Here is a 12,428-nt window from a genome sequence, read left to right on the forward strand (position 1 = left end):
GGCAGCTCGGGGCGGGCGGGCAGCAGTTGTAGGGCATGGTGCTGGGAGGGAGCAGAGCTACTGGAGGTAGACAAGGGTGAAGTTAAGGCTCCTTCTTCTGCAGTCCTTTTATACCCTTTATGATGGGTGGGGGATTAGCAAATAACATAATTTCTTTTATGAATGCTTCAGCTAATTTTTCTTCAAAATATGCTGCTTAGATGCTTCTGAAGAGTCCTCCCTCATCTCATAAAATTACTCCACGGGGCTCTGTCACACCAGGCTCTTCCCGAGTGCCTGTGGTTGATGAAGTCAGAGTCATCAGCTGGCTTCAAAGGAGGCAGAATCGCCACAGCCCCAAAGGCTCACCCCATTACTCAGAGGGGAGGACCGCAGGGGACACCGGTTGGAGTCATCTGGGGATCAGGGATTCTCCTCCCATGACATTCTGCGACCGACTCTCCGGAAAGAGAGCCCTGGGTGAACATCCACCCTCTCCTCCCCAGTCTACCCGCGTCTCACTCCACTCCACCTCACCCTTGGAATAGAAGCTCACCTACCTGTTTTCGAAGCAAGACTCCTGAGGCTTACGGTCGGTCAGGGCTTGGGAAATTGGCCGATAAGTGCAGAAACCAAGGACAACTGCATGTAGGTTCGTGGGAAATGAGAAAGTCCGGCAGGAACTGGCTGGCTGAATGGGGCGAGAATAAAGGAAGGTTGGCCACCTGCGGCCTATAAGCTGCTTAGAGTGTGGTCCTCACAGCAGCGCTACTGAAAGATGGGGGAACCCATAAGGGATGGGGTGGGAGGTGGGTTCTCTTCTGGATGCAGGGAGTTTGAGGGAAACCTACTTATAGCTTGTGGCCAAGTTTAGCGTGCTGCATTTTTGGTAGATAAGGGTTGGATGGAAGCCAGCTGTGCCCCTTCACTTAGGTGTTGCTGAGGCTGCTTCTGTGCTACAAAGGCAGAATGGAGTTTTTAACAGAGATCATGGGGCCGGGAAAGCCTGAGCTAGTTACTCTCTGGACCTACAGAGAAAAAGGTTGCCAATATGCACTAAAATTGAGACAGGGAGGAAATATCTAGAAGAAACATTATGCTCCCAAAAGAGTGGGTGTTTTGGGTGTTGAGGGGTAAGTATGAAGCACATTTCAGATTCTCCAAGAAAGGAAAACTGCGGTGAGGTATTCAGAGCTATCCGTGATGGCCTTATCTCAAAAGTCACTGGAACTGTCTCTCCCTTGATTCCCAGACTTACTGGGCATGTTAGCACCCTCTGAGCCTGACTGTGCCCTGAGATATTCCTGGTGCAGAGTGCTATGAGAATGCAGCTTGACTCTCATCCCTGGGGAGTAGACACATCTCCCTCCGTACCCTCTAGAATCTCTCTGCTGCCCATATGAATCCTAACAGAGTATCCCTCCTCACCCTCCTTCTGTCCCTGTCACACCGCCTTTGTTCTTTAGAAAAATTCATGGATCACAGAGGCCCAAAAGAGTATATATGTGCATCGATGTAAGTCACTTAAAGAAGGATTTGTCCAGATTCCAAAGGCCATGCATAGGAGTAGAAAACATCCTTTGATTTTTACTTAGTTGAAATTTCCCTCTTTCTCTCAGTCTACCTCAAGATTTATGAATTTTGCTTGCCTTTGCAAAATGCCACTCTTGGTGTCTATGTTAGTCAGCTTTCTGTTACTATACCAAAATATCTGAGATAATCAACGTCTAAAGAGAAAAGGTTTATTGCAGCTCAAAATGTTGAGCTTCCACTCCGGGGTTAATTGTTAGGGACCTGTGATGAAGCCCACACAGAATGAGCGCATGCAGAGAAAACTGCTTACATCACAGATCAGCGAGAAAAGTGAGAAAAAGAGCAAAAGGCCAGGTTCCCATAATCCCCCTCGAGAACACGCTCCCGACTCCCTCTTCAGTGTTCCAGTGCTTCCCAGTGACACCACCCAGGAGACCCAGCCTTTAGCACATTGGACTTCAAGGCCACACCACAGCTTTTTTTTTTACTGCTTTTGTATGATTTATATTTATTTCTGCTCCAATCTTTACTATTTTCCTCCTTCTGATAACTTTGCGCAGTTTGCTCTTTTTCTAGTTCCATGAGGTGTAAAGTGGATTGTTTATCTTTTTATCTTTCTTTTTTTTTTTTCCTAACACAAGTGTGTATTGCTATACTTTTATTTCCCTCTTAGTTCTGTTTCAGCTGCATCCTGTAAGTTTTGACAGATTGGGCTTTCATCTTCATTTTTCTTACCATATTTACCGATTTCTCTTTTGATATCTTCTCTGACCCCTGGTTGTTAAGGGTGTGTTGTTTAATGTTCAGGTGTTTGCAAATTTTCCAGCTTTTCTTCTGCCATTAATGTCTAGTTTCATTCCACTGTAACTGGAAATTACACTTGGTATGATTTCATCCTTCTTACATTTCTGTAACCTGACATGATCTCTGCTGGGAAGTACCCGGGATGAACCTGAGAAGAACATGCATCTCTTGCTCCTTGTGAGTAGAACGCTCAGTCAACCCGTCTTATCATTCCATTTGTTTGCGTTGAGACCCACTGAGTTCTCACTGGATTTCTATCTGAATGTTCTATCCAATATTAAAGGTGATCTTGTTAAGTCCCTTAATATTATTATACTTTTGTCTATTTCTCCCTACTCCTGTCATGCTTTCTTTACATTTTGGTTCTCTGATATTAGATATGCACATGCTCTTAATTATTATTCTTCCTAATAAATGTTTTTATCTTTTATAATGTTGTTTAGCTTTTACTTAATGTCTACCCATATGCTATAAATGTAGCCACCCTCCTGTTCTTTGGTTACCATTTGCATGGATAACTTTTGTTCTATACCATCACTTTCAGTTTCTATGCCATCTCTCAGGCAGCCCCTGAAAAGATGGACTATTAGACACTTGGTCCAACCCTTCCTCTCCTCAAGGAGAACTTGTGACCTGGGGCTATTCACCAAGTCTTTGTTTTCCTCATTTTTAAGATTAAAGTAATAATAATACTGCCTACCTTCTCATTTGTTTGTGAAAATTAAACGTGTTTAAATAGTGTTTAAAAACATAATCAGGGAATGTTGATTATTTCTGTAAATGTCATCTTTCTTTCTTTTTTTTTTTTTCTTTTTTTAGGCAGGGTCTCCCTTTGTAGTTCAGGCTGTCCTTAAACTCAGCAATCCTCCTGCCTCAGCCTCCAGAATACTAGGATTACAGGCATGCACCACCACACCTGGCTCTCATCTTTTTCTATTTTTGACTGAGTTCAAATGAAGAGTTTTGTGAAAATTCCATGTTATGAAGCAGGTACTCGGGCACATTGCCCATGTTAGCCCAACGGTGATCAAATATCACTTACCTTGTAAATACTAAAAGCACAGAACTCTAAATTTTCCAACAAAATGCAAATTTTAACACTAACTTACTGCCTGGAATGGGAAGTTCACAGATAACCATTATCTCTGTCTTCTCTGCTAAGTTCCTGATCTTATGGGTTTGGTGATCCTATTTGGAGTGGTTCTTACAGAGGACAAGTTCTCTTGATAGAGTAGTATTACCACCAAGGCCAGCTTTCTGGTCCTGGCATTGAAATGGGCTCTACTCATCCTCTGGGAGTCCTTCAGCCCTACAGCTCTGTGCACGCTTTCATAACAATGATAATGGTGGTATTGTTGATGTTGGTGATGGTAATGATGGTGATGATGATGATGATGATGATGATGATGATGATACCATTTTGTGAACACTTACTATACGCCAAACAAGGTCCTAGGCAAAAATGTACAAAAGATTTGGCACATTTCTCATTTGAGTCTCCCAACAAGCGTGGAAGCTTAGCCTGTTATTCTCACTTTATAGATAAAGGCACATGTTGAGAAAGACTCAGAGTTTGCCTAGGTTCTAGCCAATTCAAGGTGGCACTGGACTTTGAACAAGACAAGTACTTTACTCCTTAAGCACCTAAACACAGTGAAAACAAATCACATGGAGTCTTCTCTGGCTTTGTGAAAGATGGGAAATCTTAGATTCAGAGCTGCTCATTGCCCTCCCATTATAGTTTTTCCTTCTGATCTCCTCTGGAGCCCGTCCCCCATCCCTTCTGCACTCCATCAGTCCTCTGAGGGTCTCTCTGCCCAAGCCTTTGGACACCCAGCTACTCTGTGGGACTTCCCTAAGCTAAGATCAAATTTCACTCACTTATATCCATCCTTTTGCATCGCTGATTTATGTGCCCAGGTTAGAAATTAGCTTGCCTTTTCTGAGCACCTCCACAGATGAAAACGTATGATCGTATGAAAAAAAAAAAAAAAAGATGATTTAGAGACTGGGAGAAAGCCTACCTATCTAACCTGGAACATTTAATCCTGTAAATTTGGACTTCAAAAGTAAGCTCTATTTCCTAGAATCAAAGAATGCCAATGCTAGAAGGACCTGAACTTATGGGGGAGAAAACTAGGACCCACACAGTGAGGGAGGAAGAAAATAAATATTGACAGATCACTTTCTAGTCAGACTGTCCACCTGGTACCCCCTGCAGACAGACTACTCATCCTGATTGCAAAGCCAGGATGTTCAGATTCCATCATTGCCACTGAGTGTCTGAGATAAATATTGGAGGCTGGGAGGAAACATCACTTGTCCAGAATGGTGTAAGTAAGCAGCCATTGGTCACCTGGCCCAGCATTGGGGTGGCGAGTTAGGGAGGTGGGACCCTGAGCCAGGCCAGAGTAAGGCAAACCACAGAACCAGAGGTGGGGGGAGACACAGAAGAGTGGTCACGGGTTCTTGAAGCAGTTCTGAACACCCCCTGCACATTACTTTACCCGGTAAACTGGGATTAACAGTGACAAATGTTACAGACTTGACATAAAACAGTATGACTCAGAGATAATGGGATGGGCTTTTATAAAGCATCCTTCAACAGCCCTGAGGTTCTCTCTGAGAATGCCATCAGCAGCCTCGGGCCCCAAAAATCTTGAGCAATGGCTTTTGTCCCAGATTTAATAATGAAAAAGTGCCAGGCGTGGTGTCATATACCTCTCATCCCAGCACTCACGAGACTGAGGCAGGAGGATCGCTCTGAGTTCAAGACCAGCCTGGGCTACACGGTGAGCTCAAAGCCAGCCTGAATTATGTAACGAGACCCTGTCTCAAAAGAAAACAAAAAAAGAAGAATGAAAAAATGTCTTTGCTCTACCCTACAGTAAATACCAGATTTCTTAGGAAAAATCAGAAAAAAAAGTATTCAGAACAAGGGAGAACAGACCTCCAAGAGTGCTATGCACAATGGGCTCAGAATTTGGACCAGGATAGCTCAGGAGCCAATAAAACGGGTCAACAAAAAGCACTGGAGATGCTACATCACCTGGAGACCTGGGGCTGAATCAGAAGGTGAACCTAGAACCGAAGAGCTAATGGGCTGGGGATTTAGCTCAGTGATGCCATGGCCTGCCTTTCAAAGGCAAGTTCCTGAGTTCGATTCCTGGTGCCAAAAATTTAAAAAAGAAAAGAAAAGAAATGTAGCTATTAGCAAGTCCATGATGATCAAAATTATTAATAATCCTTCTAAAAATATCTGATTCACAAGTGTTTCCATAAACATGATTTCCCACACTCCTTGTGGCAGTTATACAAGGCAGGGGAGAAGAGATGGTTATGTCTCTCTGTGGGGAAACTAAAGCTCACCGAAGGCACATGTCTTGTTCCCAGGACAAAGAGCTCACGGTTCTGGGAGGTGGGTCTCAGCTGGCTCACTACACTTTCAGCACCTGCAGAGCTTCTTAAACTCCCAGCACCAGGCTGAAAACCCCGGCCAATTAAGTCAGACTTAACGTTTGCAAAGTTCCCCGGGTGACTCCAAAGAACAGCCAAGGTTGAGAACTGGTCTTGAGCCAACAGAGCCCCAGGAAACAAGCTCAAAAGCTACATGGAGGTGTTTGAGGGGTGTAGAATGCACAAGATCTACAAAATGAAGGCACAGCTGCAAAGACCCGGTTATCTTTTGTGCTTCAAACACATGCCAGAATTTACAAATCCAGTAAGTTTTGTCCATGGCCAGAATTTCCCTCTATTGCAGATACTGTCTCTCCTTAAAGCACGTGTACAGCTTTTTCCCTTTGTCGTGGTCTGCATCTCCTTACTAACTATCCGGGCACTGACTTGACTAAATTATGGGACTTGTGGGGAGATAACTGGAGTGTGGAGCACCCTAGGCATCGTCAGGGGTTAATTTGCTGAGGTTCACAGCTGCTGTGCTGCTGGGAGGTGAGCGGTCCCTGGGGCTCTGCCTCTGGGGGCACAGCTCCTACTGTGCTCATCCCAGGGCCACGGGGAAGCGAGCATCTCTCCTCTGCGAGGCCCTGCTGCCATGATGGTCCTGCCTTGGACCCAGCCAACCAGGGACTGAGACCCAGGAAACTGTGAGCCGGAAGAAGCCTCTTCCGGAAGTTGTGAGGGCTGGGTATTTGGTCCCAGCAAGTGGAAAGCTGGTCTATGCCCCATCCAAAGAGAAGCCTTACGAGTAGAGTAGGTCATCAAATTAGATAATAAAAACAGATTCCATATGATTATGATTCATAACCCACATGAAAGCCAGTTCCTGTAGCAACTTGACAGAAGTTGGTTAGGAAGACAAATTTGAGGAATGTCATCGACCTGGGTAAACTGTTCTGCTCTTATTTCTTCAAAAAATCATTCTTGGGCTGGGGATTTAGTTCAGTGGTGCCACCGCCTACCTCGCAAGCACAAGGTCCAAGTTTGATTCCCCGGTACCAACCCGCAAAAAATCATTCTTTATACTTCACGGTGGGGCCTAATATGCAACTACCCCTCGCATTCAAATCCCCTCCATTGCTTGTGTCTAAATGTGGTGTTGAGCAGGCTTCCGAAGCTCAGTTTTCTCATGGATAAACTGGGGTGAATTTTGAGCTCTGCCATAAATACGAAGACAAGACCCCCCTTCTTTGCCTAACCAGTAGTAGCACTCCAACAAGTGAGTGCTGGATTAACTTCTTATTGTTGCTGTCATAAATCACCACGAAGTTAGTGACTTAAAACAACTCAAGTTTATTACCTAAAGCTCTTCAAGGCAAAAGTCCAAAATAGGTCTAAAATCAGTTCTATGCTATGTTGAAAGGAGGGTCTCATGTTGCATTTCTATTTGCTAGCGATGCACAATGAAAAGATGAAATTAAGAAAAATTAATGCATAGTAGTATCCAAAAAAATACTTAAAAATAAATTTAGCCAAGGTGGCAAAAGACTTGTATATTGAAAACTACAAAATATACAGGAAAGAAATTACCCAAGATATAAATACAGAAAGATATCCCAGGTTCATAAGTTACCTACTCTTTTTTAAACTCTAAAGTAATCTACAAGATCAGTGTAATCGCTGTCAAAATCCTAATAATACTGTTTCAGCAATAGAAATACTCATCGTAAGATTTCTATTGGATCTCAAGGAGCCCCCTCCAAAGACAATCTTTAAAAAGAAAAATACATTTGGAGAAGGCATAGTTCTGACTATAAAAGTTAATACAAAGCCATATTTATCAAAAAAAATGTGGGGCTGGCCGGGCGTGGTGGTGCACACCTGTAATCCCAGCACTCGGGAGGCTGAAGCAGGAGGATCGCTGTGAGTTCAAGACCAGCCTGGGCCACATAGTGAACTCCAGGTCAGTCTCAACTACATAGTGAGGCCCTGTCTCAAAAAACCAAAAAAAATAAGTAAATAAAATAATGTGGGGCTGGAATAAAGTCAGACTTTAGACCAATAGAATAGAATTGAGAGTTTAGAAATCCATCTCCACTTTCATGATCAAATCACATCTGTCCAGGGTGCCAAGGCCGCTGCACGAGGAAAGGAGACTCTCCTCAACAGATGTGTGAGAAAACTAGTTGTCCACCCACACAGGAGTGAAGTTACCTTAGAACATACACACTTACCATACACTGTATACAAAACTGAAATGGAAAAGTCTGCAAGGCCTAAGAACGAGTGTTAACACCGTTTAAAACTCATAGAAGAAGACAGACAGAAACCTTCATGGCATTGGAAGTCATAAAATGTCTTGTCCGTGACAGGAAAGCCAAGGGATCAAAAGAAAAAAAATTAAATTAAATGAACTTCATCAAAATTTAAAACTTGCTGTGCATTACAGGACTCTCACAAGAGAGCAAAGAAGGAAATTCACTTGGTGGGAGAAAATACTCACAAATCCTGTAGGTGACAGGGATTGATGGCCGGAATTTATAAAGAACTCCTACAAGCCAACAACAGCAACAACGAAAGGGCAGGGACCTGCACAGATGTTTCTCCGAAGATAAGCGAGTGGCCACAAGCCGCACGAAAACACACTCAGCGTCCCTGATCATCGAGACGCCCCTGCCACCCACTGGGGCGGCTGCTACACAAACACGAACAGAAAATGACCGGTGTCGGCGAGGTGTGCGTCTCTGGGAGGGATTTACACGGCACAGCCGCAGTGGGAAATGTACGATTTCGATTCATCCGACTGCTTCGGCTGACAGGAGGGCACAGCACCATTACTGCCATGTGGGGCCATCAGGGCAGGCCCCCGAGGCTTTGGGAAGCCCACACTGACCCCTTCCACGGGTCTTTGTTGGAGCTGAGATGCCCGATCTTGATGAATGCTGATGCCATTGGCCCCCAGCTCAGAATGGCTTCCAGCACTAACCCAGATGTTCACAGTGCCCAGGCCCTGTGCCCAATCGTAGCCCTGCCTGGGGACAAGGGCTTAACTCACCTGCAGCTGGGAAGCGTCTTCATGTGTCTCCCCCATCCCTCCACCCAGTGTCTGCGGAGTAGGAATTCCAAGCTACGGGTGGGAGTAAGAACGGGCAGAGTACAGCAGAGAGAAGCCCCGCTGAGAAGCGCACCCTCAGGACAACACATGGCAGGGCATGGCGGGGAAAGGGGCCCTGAGGCTGCCTAGAGCTTTGATGACCCAAAATCACACAGCTCTGGACCCAAAGTCGTGGGGGGAAAGACGCATCTCCCAGTGTCTCTTTCACACTGGGAGACAGCAACCCTGGGAAAAGCCAGGCCAGGGGAGAAATCCAGGAATAGCTGAGGGAAGATGGGGTCTACAGCACCACAGCTGCCCTGCCCTCTGTCCTGCCGGCCACTCTGCGCACCCCCGGGCCAGGGTGACAAGCCAGCTGTCTGCCCACCAGACAGGGACTGCTTCTTGTCTCCAAGACTCATCGTGCGATCTGACTTGCAGCTGCTTTTATAATCCTGGACTGATGAGCACGTGGCAACAAACGAATACAGCAAGAACAGTACCAGATTGTCAAGAAGATCATGTTTATTAGGAGGCTGCAAGGGAGGGCCGCTGGCATTTGGAGAGTGGGACAAGCAGAGGAAGAAAAGAGACCCGATAAAGGGAAGGGCAGGCAGGGAAAGGTCTGCAGCAGGCCTGGTGGCTAGAGGTTCCAGTGCGTCTCTTGGCTGCCACACAGGGGCAGCCTTTGAGTTTGTTTTCAGCCTGCTTTTGTCCAATGAACCCGCACCAGCTCTGGAGCACCAGGCCCTGTGTCCCTGCTCCTTTTGCATCCCTGGGTTCTAGCGCACAAAGGAATTGCAGGGGCCACAGCGGGGGCGAGGGATACAAGGTGTGCAAGGGGCAGGGGGCGGGCAAGGGGTGCAGGGATTGGCAACACAGGGCCCAGTGGGCTTGTTACATGCGTTCGTCGTGGCGCAGGGGTTACAGGGCAGCCTGCAAAGGAAGATGTACAAGGGTGGGTTTGAGGGAGGTGGATCCTATGCCAGAGAGACCCAAGTATGGGAGGCCTGCTGGGAGTCAGCCTGGCCCAGAACAGGAAGCCCCCACGCACCACACAAAACGAGCACATTTCTTGTTCATCTCCTGTGCTAGAGCAGTGCCCACGGTGCACACGGAAGCTCTGCGGCTCTGGCTTCTGCCCTGTCTGTCCACTACTAGAACTCACCTCAGGTGAGTTGCTCAGCTTCTCAAGCCCTACTTTCCTTAGCTACAGGATAGGGAGACGGTGATCTGGCGCTAATGATAAGGCCTGATGAGGGCGCGCAGAGGAACGGACCCTGCACCCAATAGCCAGTGTGCCAAGCAGGTCAGTTTGGATATCAAACTATCCCTGCCTTCAAGCAACTTCACATGTTCAGTGATGGGCCTGAGCTCCCTGGGCTCCACTAGGCAGGACTGCAGGGAGCGTGCAATTTTCCTCCAAGGTGTGCAGCCCAGCAGAATCCAGCCAAGGCTCACACCCACTTGAGGGGCCCCCAAAGTCACCAGCACAACCCACTCACTTGCAGTCCTCGCTGTCCAGCAGGCCCCGGTACGTGTTGATCTCGCACTCCAGCCTCGCCCGCACGTCCAGCAGCACCTGGTACTCCTGGTTCTGCCGCTCCAGGTCAGCCCGGATCTCCGCCAGCTGCGACTCCACGCTGCCGATCAGGCACTGCACCTGCGACAGCTGCGAGCTGTAGCGGGCCTCGCTCTCGTTCAGCGTGTTCTCCAGGGAGTTTCTCTGCGGGGGACGAGGACGTCAGGGGACCGCTCCGGCCCGGCTCCTGCAGGGCCCCGGACCAGTCCCGGCCGGGAGACCCAAGGCTCACAAGGCGCCCACGCCTCCCCTCCCGCCGGCTCCCCCAGGGCCGCCCCCACGCACCAGGTTGTGCTGCGCCTGCAGCTCGATCTCCAGGGCGTTGACCGTGCGCCGCAGCTCGATGATCTCCGCCTGGTAGGACTGCAGCTGCTCCGAGCTCGACACCACCTGCTTGTTCAGCTCCTCGGTCTGCAACAGCCAGGGGGAGGCGGGGTCAGGCGCTGCCCTGGGCCTGGGGCCTGGGGGTCCGCGCGCCTGTGGGGAGCTCCGGGGCGCCCACCTGCGTGGTGTACCACTCCTCCACCTCCCTGCGGTTGGTCTCCACCAGGGCCTCGTAGAGACTCCTGGTCTCATTGAGCACGCGGTTCAGGTCCACGGTTGGCGCTGCATCCACCTCTATGTTGAGGCGGTCCCCGAGCTGGCAGCGCAGGGTGTTGACTTCCTGTGGAGGCACAAATACTAAGGTTACTACCCAGAGTGGAGCAGACCCTTGGAAAGACATTACTCAGACTGGAACCACATTCATCAGCCCTGATTCTTTTGTCATTTAGAGGAAGACATGGCTTTGCACAACCCTGATGCAGCCCTGCTAGATCGAATCTACAACAACCAGCCCACGCAGGTGCCCAGGTAACCAAGGATGTCCAGATTCTGAGTGAACAGTAGATCCCGTCTGGGAATGCGGACAGGTCCGCGCTCTCTCTCGCTCTCTCTCTCTCTCTATCTCTCTCTCTCTCTCTCTGTCTTCTGTCATCGTGAGGTTTGGATGTTTTTAAGGGAGATGAATTAAGACAAGCCTCAGCCTCAGACTCATTTCAATGCTCTAAATCCAAACACCCCTGTCAGCCTGAGGCTGGCTCAGGTCTCTCCATCTTTCACTTCTGGTCTCACCTCCTCGTGGTTCCTCTTGAGGCAAAGCAGCTCCTCCTTCAGCGACTCCACCTGCGCCTCCAGGTCGGACTTGCACAGGGTCAGCTCGTCCAGGATCCTGCGCAGGCCGTTGATGTCCGACTCCACCAGCTGCCGCAGGGACAGCTCCGTCTCGTACCTGCACAAGGTCAAGGTTAAAGCAAACACTAACAGCAGTTCAAGACCAACAGGACTGACCCTTGATGACCCCACTCCCCTTGCCTTCCTGCTGCCTGCCAGGAGGAGACGCTGAGACAGAGGCTCTGTCAAGACCCAAAATCAGTCCCCAGAGGAACAGGCTGATTCAGTGTTCATCTCCTGCTCTCCTCCCTTCAGTGCAATCCCCTCTACTCTCCACAGAGTCCTTCACACCCAGGGATTCACGGGCTGTTCAGGAAAGCTGCGGCCACCTCTCTCTACACACAGATGACAAAGAGGGGACACTGGTGTGGATTCCAAACAACTCACTTGGTCCTGAAGTCGTCGGTGGCCAGCTTGGCGTTGTCCACCTCCACCGCCAGCCGCGCGTTCTCAGCCTTGTTGCACAGGATCTGGGAGGCAGAAGTTGCTCAGTGAGGGTGGAAAACCAATGCGAGACCATCAGCTTCTCTCTCTTCCGTGAAGGGAAGGGAAAGGCTAGAACGATGAGAGCCCGGAAGCAAGGTCCCCGTCTCGCCCCGGAGAGGAGAATCGCACAGCTCCCCAGGCTGGGGGCGACGGCCAGGCCTCACCTTCTGCTGCAGCTCCTCGATGGTGCGGAAGTAGGACTGGTAGCTGGGGCACAGCGAGGGCTCCTGCTGCTGGCTGCGCTCCTGGATGCGCCGCTCCAGCTCGCAATTCTCCCGCTCCAGCTGCCGCACCTTCTCCAGGTAGCTGGCCAGCCGGTCGTTCAGGAACTGCATGGTCTCC

The 12,428-nt window shown here is 48.8% G+C and overlaps 2 protein-coding genes across 2 annotated transcripts in view; both read right to left on the minus strand.

Annotated features, from left to right (window-relative positions):
• Positions 1-8,803, minus strand: part of LOC104870120 (keratin, type I cuticular Ha4-like) — a 12,562-nt gene extending 3,759 nt beyond the window's left edge. Inside the window, exon 1 of the mRNA XM_010635542.1 lies at positions 8,768-8,803. Coding sequence (XP_010633844.1) covers positions 8,768-8,803 — 36 coding nt within the window. The remainder of the gene's footprint in view (positions 1-8,767) is intronic.
• Positions 8,804-9,359: 556 nt separating this feature from the next.
• LOC104870083 (keratin, type I cuticular Ha1) overlaps positions 9,360-12,428 on the minus strand; it is a 4,288-nt gene continuing 1,219 nt past the window's right edge. The window contains exons 2-8 of the mRNA XM_010635470.1: positions 12,251-12,428; positions 11,988-12,070; positions 11,502-11,658; positions 10,891-11,052; positions 10,674-10,799; positions 10,312-10,532; positions 9,360-9,742 (exon numbers count right to left, since the gene is read on the minus strand). Of these exons, the coding sequence (XP_010633772.1) occupies positions 9,589-9,742; positions 10,312-10,532; positions 10,674-10,799; positions 10,891-11,052; positions 11,502-11,658; positions 11,988-12,070; positions 12,251-12,428 (1,081 nt within the window). The 3' untranslated portion in view covers positions 9,360-9,588. The remainder of the gene's footprint in view (positions 9,743-10,311; positions 10,533-10,673; positions 10,800-10,890; positions 11,053-11,501; positions 11,659-11,987; positions 12,071-12,250) is intronic.

The sequence above is a fragment of the Fukomys damarensis genome, unplaced genomic scaffold (genome assembly GCF_012274545.1).
Source record: "Fukomys damarensis isolate Sample0158 unplaced genomic scaffold, DMR_v1.0_HiC HiC_scaffold_13, whole genome shotgun sequence".
In the NCBI taxonomy this organism is placed as follows: domain Eukaryota; kingdom Metazoa; phylum Chordata; class Mammalia; order Rodentia; family Bathyergidae; genus Fukomys; species Fukomys damarensis.